A 12,397-nucleotide genomic window follows, 5' to 3' on the forward strand; every position below is an offset into this window, starting at 1 on the left:
GAGGGAACAGAACTGCCCTGGGATCCAAAACCTCCTGGGAAAGATGTTGGATCCCAGGTCACTGAGAATTCCAGATTCCTGTGCTCACTGAGCCCCAGCAAACACTGCAGTGAGCTGAGGAAAAGGCTCCAAAATGGAGTGAGAGCCCTGGGATTGTGGCTGTGGGGTTGGGATAGAAGTGTGGGATAGCACAGGGTGGGAAAATTAAGAGTTTAAGAGTTTAGAATATAATAATATAAATGTATAAAGCAAGATGGAGGGTTTAGGGTGTAGGTTGAGTCCTTCTTTTTCACCTTTTTTTATTAATAGGTCTGGGTGGGGTTTTGTAATTGGGTAGAAAAATCCCCATTTCAGGCCAGGGGTGGTAGGTTATTGGGTTAAAAGTCAAAATAATTCAAGTGTCATTTCATAATTGGACAGCTTGTCCTTAAAAGGCCTTGTGGAGAGCCAGAGACATTTTTGACCTTGTCAGCCAAAACTCCCGACTTGTGAGACTGTAACACAGGTAAGGATTAATAAACCTTCAAATATGACATAAAAATTAAGACAACATCTGAGTCTGAACACAGAAACTGCATCTCTCCGGCATTTAAACCCAGCTCTAACAGAACAGAAGATCAAAAAGGAACAGAAAGATCTCTCAGGCAGCCAGTGGGCCCCTGGTGCTCTCCCAGAGGGAGGTTTCCAACAAGCCCCAGAATTCCTGGGATGGGACAGATCCCAGATCTCAGCAGCTCTGAACCCCCTCTGCTCTTATTCCAGGCACCATCAGTAATTAAACATCAAAAAAACTCGTGGTGGTAGAAAAATCACCTTCATTTCAGTGATCAAAACCAGCTTCAGGAAAAAAAAAAAAAGACACTTGGAGAAAGATTGCAATAAAGTGGAGAAATGATCCCAATTTCCTGAAAGAATGAGCTCAGGAAAAACCTGCAATGCCTAAAAGGGATAAAACTACCTGGGATTTGTATCACTGACTAAACAGAGCTGCTTGAACTGAAGGCCCCTGGAATAATGGTATAAAATAAAACATTAGGAGAAATGGAGGGGGGGAAAAGAAGAAAAGTATTTTAAATGGTGCATTTCTGTGTTTTAGAAAAACAAGCCAGGCAGAAAAATTACATTTAACCTGGAAAATGAAGGTGGGAAAAAAAAAAAAAAAAAAAAAAAAAAAAAAAAAAAATGCACATAAAATGAAAACAATGAGAACAGCTAAAATGAGAGAGCCAAAAGTGCAACCTCCTGATCCCTTCTGGAGCAGAATCCCTGCACAGGAGCTGAAGGTGGGGAAGACATGAAATAATTGTGTTTAAAATGGGCTGAAGCCTCCTGGGTTCAGTTCAGCCGAGCTCTGAGCAGGCAGCAGGAGCCCAGGGAGCACAAAGAGGGACAAATTAAAGGTTTGGCAATCAACTGAAAATGACAGAGAGAGAGAGAGAGAGAGCAGCCCAGGATGTGCCAAGGGTAAACTCAACCCCAGCAATCCTTGTCTTGCAGTTAAAAACTGGGTTTGTTGTCCAAGTGGGAAACTTCCACGTGAGGAATCGATGAAATTGGAAAAGACAAGAAGCAGGATAATTATAAAATTATAAAAAGAAGGATTATTATGTCCTTCCAAAGGGTGACAGGAGGAGAGGGAACAGCCTCAGGCTGGACATCAGCAGGGATTTCTGCAGGGACAGGGCGCTCAGGGCTTGGAGGTTTGGAACTAAATAACCCTGGAGGTGTCCCAGGAAGGGCTGGGGGTGACACTGGGGGTGACACTGTGCTCTGGGGGTGACACTCGGGGCTCTGGGGGTGACACTGTGCTCTGGGGGTGACACTCGGGGCTCTGGGGGTGACACTCTGCTCTGGGGGTGACACTCTGGTCTGGGGGTGACACTGCTCTGGGGGTGACACTGCTCTGGGGGTGACACTCGGGGCTCTGAGGGTGACACTCGGGGCTCTGAGGGTGACACTCGGGGCTCTGGGGGTGACACTCGGGGCTCTGGGGGTGACACTCGGGGCTCTGGAGGTGACAGGGATTTTCCAAGCTCCCAGATCCTGGCTCCCTGCCTTCCACAGGAGCTGCTCCGCACGGAGAGCTCAGCCCAGGGAATTCCAGAGGCAGGGAAGGGATCCCAGCCCCTCTGTGCCCTGGGATGCTCCTGGGACATCACCCTGTCCCCAGCACGGGCAGGGACCACCTCCCACCATCCCCACGGACCCTGGGATGAGGAAACACTAAAAACACAACTCCCAGGATCTCCAGAGAGCTCAGGGAAGAGAGGCTGGGATCCCTCTGGACAGGGAGGGTTTGGGGGTGAAGTGGCTCAGTGAGATGTGGGAAAGGAAAGGGGGAAAGCGAAGCAGCACAATCCCAGGGCTCAGGAGAACGCCAGGATGAGGGAAGAGCTGAGGCAGAGAGCTCAGGATCTGTGAGCTTGGAAAATCCCTGCCAACCCCCAGAGCAGAGTGTCACCCCCAGAGCAGAGTGTCACCCCCAGAGCACTGAGTGTCACCCCCAGAGCCCTGAGTGTCACCCCCAGAGCCCTGGATGGATCTGCCCTCACTGCAAGTGGCTCCAGGAGCAGCTGGGGAGGTGTGACACCCACCACAGCCTCTGGGAAGGTGACAGCAGGATTGCTTTCTGCTCCTGCATCTGCTCCTTCCAGCTCCTGCCCCAGGGCTCCTGTCCTGGAAGGGGAAGGAGCAGTGGTCTGCAATTCCCCATCCTGCTCAGGGTTTTACAGGACACTCTTTCAGCAGCAGTTTTTCTCTCCAGCTGCAGGAATCCTGCTCTGTGTGTCCTCATCCTGCAGGATTTGGGGTCTGGGGCAGTTCCATCAGCCCAGAGCTGCAGGGCTCAGGGGAAGGGACAGGGCTGGGGACAGTGGGAGGTGGCCCTGCCCATGGAGGGGCTCTGGGGTCCCCTCCCACCCAAACCTCCCGGGATCCCACCTCACAGTTACAGGGTGAGAGGGTGCACAGAGCCTCAGGGGAAGCACAGGATTCACAGCGTCCTCAGAGCAGGGAAATGGTGACAACTGGGACATTCCCCATGGAAAATCAGCCCCTAAATTCAACATTTAAAGAAGCCCAAGAGCTGAAACTAAAGAAGTGGCCTTGGGAAGCGTCCTGAGCCCTGGACTTGGGATAACCAGGAGCTGGAACATGGAACAAAACAACTCTGGAGGTGTCCCAGGAATGTCTGTGGCACTCAGTGCTCTGGGGACAAAGTGGGCACTAGGGATAGCCTGGACTCCATGGGCTGGGGGGGATTGTCCCTCTGGGATTTTGGGATTGTCCCTCTGGGATCCTGGGATTGTCCCTCTGGGATCCTGGGGATGGGAGGGATTGTCCCTCTGGGATCCTGGGGATGGGAGGGATTGTCCCTCTGGGATCCTGGGGATGGAGGGACTGTCCCTCTGGGATCCTGGGACTGTCCCTCTGGGATCCTGGGACTGTCCCTCTGGGATCCTGGGACTGTCCCTCTGGGATGCTGGGATTGTCCCTCTGGGATGCTGGGATTGTCCCTCTGGGATTTTGGGACTGAAAGGATTGTCCTTCTGGGATTTACAGCACAGCTCCAGCTCGGCGGAAAGATCCCGGAATCAGCCAATAAAACAAGAGACCAGGCTCCAGAACAGCAGACAACAAAGCCAGGGAAGGAACTGGGTTGCTGAGCAGTACTCACATCTGAGCTTGTCCAGGATCTTCCCCCCACACATGGTGGCCAGCATGGCTTTGACCGAGAACACCGTCAGCTTGCCGTGGCCCTCGCTGCGGGGAGAAGCACAGTGAGCAATTCCCACAGGGATGGCAGCACAGCCAGGGCCAGCAGGGAACACAGGTCATGGCCACAGCCACCACCCTCAGAGAGTGCTGTCCTGCCTGGAACTGAATGTGCTGGGCAGGGAATTCGGGCTGGCACGGAAAAAACAAGGACGGGGAAAGCACAGAGCTGGAAAAGCACAATTCTCCTCAAGGTCCCTGAGAGAGCTGGAGAGGGGCTTTGGACAAGGGGATGAGGGACAGGGAATGGTTTGGGTGGGAAAGGAGCTCAGAGCCCAGCTGCCCAGTGCCCAGGGCAGGGCTGGATGGGCTCTGGGGCAGGAATTGTCCCCTGGCAGGGTGGGCAGGGCTGGCACAGGGTGCCCAGAGCAGCTGGGGCTGCCCCTGGATCCCTGGCAGTGCCCAAGGCCAGGCTGGACACTGGGGTTGGAGCCCCTGGGACAGTGGGAGGTGTCCCTGGGACAGTGGGAGGTGACCCTGGGACACTGAGAGGTGACCCTGGGACACTGAGAGGTGACCCTGGGACACTGAGAGGTGACCCTGGGACAGTGGCAGGTGACCCTGGGACAGTGGGAGGTGGCCCTGGGACAGTGGCAGGTGTCCCTGCCATGGCAGAGGTGACACTGGGTAACTGGGACAGTCCCTTCCCACCCAGAGCATTCCAGGATTCTGGAACTGTGCCTATCAAGGGGAATGTTCAATGTTCTGGTGGTTCTCTGGGAGAACTCTGTGACATTGCAGCAGCCCAGGGATGCAATTCCAGCAGCCCAGGGATGCAATTCCTGCAGCCCAGGGATGCAATTCCTGCAGCCCAGGGATGCAATTCCAGCAGCCCAGGGATGCAATTCCTGCAGCCCAGGGATGCAATTCCAGCCTGGATGGGTTTTTTTTATCAAACCCTTCCTGCTCTGCTGCTGAGCTCCTGGAGAGGGAGCCTGAGCCCTGCTCTGCCTCACCCCAGCCCCCGGAGGAGCTGCTGCCCCTGCTGCATCCAGCTCCAAGAAGGAGCAGCTCAGGAAGAGCCCCCAATTCCCAAATTCAGAGGGTAAAACTACCTGGAATTTGTATCACTGACCAAACAGAGCAGCTTGAACTGAAAGCCTCTGGAATAGTGTTATAAAATAAAACATAATTAGGAGAAATGGGAGGGGAAGAAAATAAGAATATTTAAAACAGTGCATTCCTGTGTTTTAGAAAAATAAGCCAGGCAGAAAAATTAGACTTAACCTGGAAAGTGAAGGTGGAAAATAAGAAAAAGTCAGGATGGAAATGAAAACAATGGGAACAACTAAAATTAGAGAGAGGATCAGGAGAGGATCGAAGCCTGGACACCACAAACACAACAAGTGTTTGGCACACTCACTGCTGGGGACTGCCCTGGGGAAATACCATTACTCCAAAAACAAGAGCTTTTTATTTATAAATCAGAAGTGCCTATTCATCTCTCTATTTATAAACTCCCTAATTAGCTAAAAACACAATTCTATAACATTCTTTCTAAACCTAATTTCTGAAAGTATATAAAACCAGAAAAACTACAAAAAATAGTATTAAAACTTACACATATAACGTATCTATTAATGTGAAAAGTTCTATCACATATCTATTAATGTAAAAACTTATATATCTATTAATGTGAAAAGTTCTATCACATATCTATTAATGTAAAAACTTATATATCTATTAATGTGAAAAGTTCTATCTCATTTATATAAAATCTGTACTTTATCTAGTACAGTAAGCAACGTTCTGCTCTATTTTTGTTATGTCTAAAACTCAATTACCAAGCTTTCAAGGCTTCCTGCTAACTAACAAATTCTTAAGGCACCTAAAGTACATTCACTTAAAACCTTAAACTTCTATTTAATGTTCACACAGCTCGATGCATTCTAATTTCTCTAAAGGCTTTAATTCAACCCCTGCATTTTCTCTCTCCCAGGGAAACTCCAACACCTCCATGGGGCAGGAGGAGACAAGACCCCACTGAAGAGAAAAGAAAAAGCTGATTTGGAGAAAGGCAAGACCAAAAGTAGGAAATGCCAAGGCCAGCCAAGGAGCTGCTGCTCAGAGAGCACAGAGAGAAATGCACCAAAGTGCACAAACCCTGAGCAAGGAATGCAGCAGCCTCCAGCCAGGGGATGGAAAGCAGCTTGATGTGCTCACAGCACTCAGAGGGGGCTGCAAAGGGACTGCCCCGACAAGGCCGAGCTAAAAAAGGGTCTTCTGCAGCAAAGCTCAACAAAAACACCTTCACTTCTCAAAGCCAAGCTCCCAAAGGTGGCCCCAAAACAGTGTGAGCCCAGGCCCAGCTCAGAACAGAGCCCAGGACAGGAGCTGAGCCAAAAACAGGAGCTGAGCCAAAAACAGGAGCTGAGCCAAAAACAGGAGCCGAGCCAAAAACAGGAGCTGAGCCCAGAACAGGAGCTGAGCCCAGAACAGGAGCTGAGCCCAGAACAGGAGCTGAGCCCAGAACAGGAGCTGAGCCCAGAACAGGAGCTGAGCCCAGAACAGGAGCTGAGCCCAGAACAGGAGCTGAGCCCAGAACAGAGCCCAGAACAGGAGCTGAGCCAAAAACAGGAGCTGAGCCCAGAACAGAGCCCAGAACAGGAGCTGGGCCCAGAGCTGAGCCCAGAACAGAGCCCAGAACAGGAGCTGAGCCAAAAACAGGAGCTGAGCCCAGAACAGGAGCTCCCAGCCCAGGACAGGAGCTCCCAGCTGTCCCCAGAAGGCTCTTTGAAAATATTCACAGAATCACCAGGTTGGAAGAGATCTCCAAGATCATCGAGTCCAACCCAGCCCCAACACCTCAACTGACCCCTGGCCACATCCAGTCTGCTTTAAACAGCCCCAGGGATGGGATGGGGACTCCACCACCTCCCCGGGCACACCATTCCAGCCCTTTGTCACCCTTTCCATAAAAACCTTTTCCCTGATCTCCACCCTGAATCTCCCTTGGCCCAGCCTGAGGCTGTGTGCTCTGGTTGTGTCAGAGAGAGAGCCCAGCCCCGGCTGGGCACAGGCACCTGCCAGGGAGCTGTGGAGAGTGACCAGGGCACCTCTGAGCCTCCTTTTCTCCAGGACAAACAGCCCCAGCCCCTCATTCCTCACAGGGTTGTGTTCCAGCCCCTCAGCAGCCTCGGGGCTCCTCTGGGTGTGTGTGAGCATCTCAGTGTCCTTCCTGAACTGAGATCAGAGCTGGACACAGCACTCAGTGTCCTTCCCAAACTGGACACAGCACTCAGTGTCCATCCCAAACTGAGATCAGAGCTGGACACAGCACTCAGTGTCCATCCCAAACTGGACACAGCACTCAGTGTCCTTCCCAAACTGGACACAGCACTCAGTGTCCTTCCCAAACTGGACACAGCACTCAGTGTCCATCCCAAACTGGACACAGCACTCAGTGTCCATCCCAAACTGGACACAGCACTCAGTGTCCATCCCAAACTGGGATCCCAAACTGGACACAGCACTCAGTGTCCATCCCAAACTGGACACAGCCCTCAGTGTCCACCCTGAACTGGACACAGCCCTGGAGGTGTGGCCTCAGCAGTGCCCAGTGCAGGGGCAGAGTGACCTCCCTGCTCCTGCTGGCCATTCCTGATCCAGGCCAGTAGCCACTGGCCCCCTTGGCCACCTGGGCACACTGCTGCCTCATGTTCAGTGCTGTCACCAGTGTCCCCAGGTCCCTTTCTGCCTGGGCACTGCCCAGTCACACTGTCCCCAGCCTGTAACACTGCAGGGGTCATTGTGGCCAGAACACAGGACTTGGACTTGGATTTATTACCCTCCATCCTACTGGACTGTGCCCATCCATCAACCCTACCCCAGGCAGAGCCCCTCCTACCTTCCAACACACTGACAACTGCTCCCAGCTTAGTGCTGCCTGCACATTCCCTGCTGAAAGACTCACCACCCTCCCTGATGTCCCCAACAAAGACACTGAGGGGACAGGAGTGGCCCCAGCAGGGCTGTCCCCAGGGCAGGCAGTACTGGCCTGTCGTAGGCCGCCAGGATGAAGTTGAGCAGCAGGCTGATGGAGTGCTCCACGCTGATCTGGTGGGTGGAGGGCAGCCGTTTGTTCAGCTGGTAGTAGAGGGAGGAGATGATGGTCTCCAGGCGGGACACGTTCAGCTCCGTGCCGTGATCCAGGGTGTTAAGGCCGTTGTCACGGAAGGCTTCGATCATGTTCCAGATATCAACCAGGTGAACTGCAAACCGAGGGAAAAGGAATTTATTCCTGGCCTGCAAGGCCCTGGGAGGGCACTGCCTGTGACCAGGGTGAGCTCTCCTTTGGCACAGCAGCCCCTGTGCACAGGGTGAGGCTCTGGGGTCACCCTCTCAGCTCTGTGGGACACTGCAGTGCCCAGAGGTGGCTTTCATTCCACAAAACAGGTGAAACAGCTTGTGAATGAGCACAGCCCTCCCCCTGAGCAGGTTGTGTTTTAGCCACCAGCCAGAATTCCTGCCCAGAGGGTGGGCAGGGCTGGATGGGCTCTGGGGCAGGAATTGTTCCCTGGCAGGGTGGGCAGGGCTGGCACAGGGTGCCCAGAGAAGCTGGGGCTGCCCCTGGATCCCTGGCAGTGCCCAAGGCCAGGCTGGACACTGGGGTTGGAGCCCCTGGGACAGTGGGAGGTGACCCTGGGACAGTGGGAGGTGACCCTGGGACAGTGGCAGATGTCCCTGGGGCAGTGGGAGGTGACCCTGGGACAGTGGGAGGTGTCCCTGCCATGGCAGGGGTGGCACTGGAGGGGTTTTAAGGTGCCTTCCCAAACTCAGACCAGTCTGGGATCTCATGATGCTCTAAACCCACTACAAACTGTTCAAAGTGATTTTGAACACTCTCATGCTGAGTCGTTGCCTTGGTTTGCACAGCCAGGTGTCTGCAGGGAGAGCTGGAGTTCCCCTTGGGATGGAGAATGTAACCCCCTCCCTCTGAATTATTATGATTTTGAAATTAAGGGGCTTTCAGTCAAAGAGATGGGAATGGAAATAACAGTTCTTTACCAGGAAAATTAAAATACAAATGTAGTAGTACAAAAAAGCAAACGAAAAAGGATAAAAGTCAGAGCTGTTGGTCAGGCTGTTGGTGTGAGCCCAGCCCAAGCCTCCTGCAGTGACAGATGTGGTTCTGTGGCAGCAGAGATGATCCTGGAGAAGGTGCAGTGGTGCTGAGCTGGGGCTGCTCTCCCTCTGGGAATCCAGAGCACACAGGCTGTGCTGGGCTTCTGAATGCCAGGGCTGATCCAGGGGGGAATGCTGGGCTCCTGGCCCTGGGTGGAGCCTCTCCCAGTGGCTGCTGGAATTGTCTGAGCCCTGCAGTGAGCCTGGCTGGCCATGGACAGCAGAGAGCCCTGGGATTGTGAGGGCTGGCTCCTGGAAGGGATAAAGAAACACTGCCCCAGATGGTTTTACAGCTGCCCTTTAACAGAAGATCCTCCTGGAGTTATGAGATAAAGAAAAACCATCTCTCCAACTGGTTTAACAGATTTGGAATACAATAGATGCTTTTGGTTATATATTGCAACCCAAGACACTGGTGGGGTATCAGGGGAGGAACTTGCTGTTCCAGTTAAACTCAGACTGTTTCCAGCTGATCCAGTTCCCAAAGCCAGAGCACAGTGTTGTATAAACAGAGCTCTGGGGCTCCAAACACTCCCCAGAATTTCCCTGCTGTGTCTAAGGAGTGTGAACAACGTACAGAAAACCTCCTCCAAACCACAGTAAGTGATCTGCACAACCACATCAAACAACATTTTGAAAGGTTTCCAGGCTTTGAGGTTTGCAGCAGAGTGGAGAAGGCATCTCAGGATGAGCAGCCACCCAACCTGAACATGCCCCAGCACCCAGAGCAGGGCCACAGTGAAATTCCCTCCTGGATCTGCCCCCAGAAAGAGCAGCCAGTGTGGGCTTCTGCCCTTTACTGCTCCCAAAAACCCCCAAGGACCAAAGGCTCTGCTCCTGGAGCAGTGTGTGAGCAGAGAGACCCACCCCAAACCAGTGCATCAGTGTCCTGTGCAGAGCTCTGCCACTGCACTGCTCTGTGCTCCCTGCTGCCATAATCCTAAACCTGCCACTGCACTGCTCTGTGCTCCCTGCTGCCAAACATAATCCTAAACCTGCCACTGCACTGCTCTGTGCTCCCTGCTGCCATAATCCTAAACCTGCCACTGCACTGCTCTGTGCTCCCTGCTGCCAAACATAATCCTAAACCTGGAACTAACCAGCACATCACAGAGCATCAGGCAAGAATTGCTGCCCCTTTCTAATCACATGTTTAATGATATATTTGTCTGGGTTCAATGCAAGATGTATTCTATTCCAATCTGTTAAAAGAGGTGTCTCTTTATCTCTCCCATGACCCACCCCTCATAATTCCAGGAGAATCTTCTGTTACTGGACAGCTGTAAAACCACCTGGGGCAGAGTTTCTTTATCCCTTCCAGGAGCCAGCCCTCACAATCCCAGGGCTCTCTGCTGTCCATGGCCAGCCAGGCTCACTGCAGGGCTCAGACAATTCCAGCAGCCACTGGCAGAGGCTCCACCCAGGGCCAGGAGCCCAGCATTCCCCCCTGGATCAGCCCTGGCATTCAGAAGCCCAGCACAGCCTGTGTGCTCTGGATTCCCAGAGGGAGAGCAGCCCCAGCTCAGCACCACTGCACCTTCTCCAGGATCATCTCTGCTGCCACAGAACCACATCTGTCACTGCAGGAGGCTTGGGCTGGGCTCACACCAACAGCCTGACCAACAGCTCTGACTCTGGCAGGGTTCTCTTCTTGTTCATTTATTTTTCTTTTTTGTACTACTACAATTCTATTTTTAATATTTCTTACTAACAAACTGTTATTCCTATTCCCATCTCTTTGCCTGAAAGCCCCTTAATTTCAAAATTACAATAATTTAGAGGGAGGGAGTTTATATTCTCCATTCCAGGAGGAGCTCCAGCTCTCCCTGCAGACCCCTGGCTGTGCAAACCAGGACAACACGAGCTCTGTGGTGAAGTGCCAGCTGATAGAGCCTGCTCAGTGCACTGCAGAGGGGCAGGGTGCAGCCTCTGGGGCAGCCATGCAGGGCTGAGGGTGAGGCTGAGGATGAGGAGGGGCAGCACTCACGGTTGCACCTCTTCTGCACGAAGCGCAGCTTGCAGGCGGTTCTGTACGTGGAGAGACGGATCACATCGAAGTTCTGGGCTCCTGAAACAACAACAAAAGGGTTGGGCCTCTGCTTCCAGCTTAAATTCCTTGGTTTTCACCTGATGTAGTTGAGAGGAGGATTTGGAAAAAGGTTTGAGTGTGTCCTCCCCTGTTGGATTATGTTTTGTTTGGGTTTTTTTGACTCAGAGATGGGGCAACTGAGAGCTGCTTTAAAGACTTTTATTCCATTTTCACTCTCATGCAAAGGGTGAGACAATACAGATGTTGTAATTCACACCATCACAATCAGAAGCCAAGCTAATTCCTAATTACCATCCACTGTAAGCATTTCTTGGCCTATCACCTTTTGCCACACAATGCTGTAAATGCCTTAAAGCCAATAATTTAAAATGACCCCTGGTGGGTCCTACTGCAATGCACCTTTCATGGTTCTATTTCTCTAAAATATCCAGTCTTATGTGAAACTTGTTCTTAGTTCCATTTCTCTCTCAATAAAGTCTGTCCTATTCCAGGGCATTTCTCAATCAGCATTTCTAATCTCCAAGTGTGCACACAGCTCCAGGCTGTGTGAGCCTTCTGTGAGGCTTTGGGAATTCCCTACAAATCCATTCCCCACACTCACACACGTCCCCACTCAGGGCACACACGGGGAATTGTGCCCCTGTGCTCAGGTGAGCCCTCACCTGCAGAGCTGCCCCAGCCCTGGGGACAGCAGCACGAGGAGCTGCTGTCACAATCAGGGCACAAAAAGATCCTCACTCGTCAAGTCGAGATGTGAGGAGAGAAAGTTCATTCTGATTTGGGGTTTTTATAGGGTTTGGGAATTGTTCAGGGGCTGGGGGATGAGAGGAACACCTCTCTGTCCCCAGTGGCCAACTCAGAAGTCTCAGTTTGCCTTTCCCCCTGGAAGGAATGCACATTTACAACACATCAGCCTTTAGTTTTGTTCCGTGGGTCAGAAAGCTCCAGTCTAAGAATAAAAACACATCGGAAGGCTGAAAATCAGGGTGACAACCTGGAGCTGCTGCAGAGAGTCCAGAGGAGGCACTGAGGTGCCAGAGGGATGGAGCAGCTCTGGAGCCAGGCTGGGAGAGCTGGGGGTGCTCCCCTGGACAGGAGAAGGCTCCAGGGAGAGCTCAGAGCATCTTCCAGGGCCTAAAGGGGCTCCAGGAGAGCTGCAGAGGGACTGGGGACAAGGGCTGCAGGGACAGGACACAGGGAATGGCTTCCCAGTGCCCAGGGCAGGGCTGGATGGGCTCTGGGGCAGGAATTGTTCCCTGGCAGGGTGGGCAGGGCTGGCACAGGGTGCCCAGAGCAGCTGGGGCTGCCCCTGGATCCCTGGCAGTGCCCAAGGCCAGGCTGGACACTGGGGTTGGAGCCCCTGGGACAGTGGGAGGTGTCCCTGGGACAGTGAGAGGTGTCCCTGCCATGGCAGGGGTGACACTGGGTGGGATTTAAGCCCTTTCCCAT

The 12,397-nt window shown here is 52.7% G+C and overlaps 1 protein-coding gene across 1 annotated transcript in view; it reads right to left on the reverse strand.

Annotated features, from left to right (window-relative positions):
• Nucleotides 1-12,397, reverse strand: part of DTNB (dystrobrevin beta) — a 177,956-nt gene that overhangs the window by 141,726 nt on the left and 23,833 nt on the right. Inside the window, exons 4-6 of the mRNA XM_066314554.1 lie at nt 10,886-10,966; nt 7,768-7,985; nt 3,677-3,758 (exon numbers count right to left, since the gene is read on the reverse strand). Coding sequence (XP_066170651.1) covers nt 3,677-3,758; nt 7,768-7,985; nt 10,886-10,966 — 381 coding nt within the window. The remainder of the gene's footprint in view (nt 1-3,676; nt 3,759-7,767; nt 7,986-10,885; nt 10,967-12,397) is intronic.

The sequence above is a fragment of the Sylvia atricapilla genome, chromosome 3 (assembly GCF_009819655.1).
Source record: "Sylvia atricapilla isolate bSylAtr1 chromosome 3, bSylAtr1.pri, whole genome shotgun sequence".
Classification (NCBI taxonomy): domain Eukaryota; kingdom Metazoa; phylum Chordata; class Aves; order Passeriformes; family Sylviidae; genus Sylvia; species Sylvia atricapilla.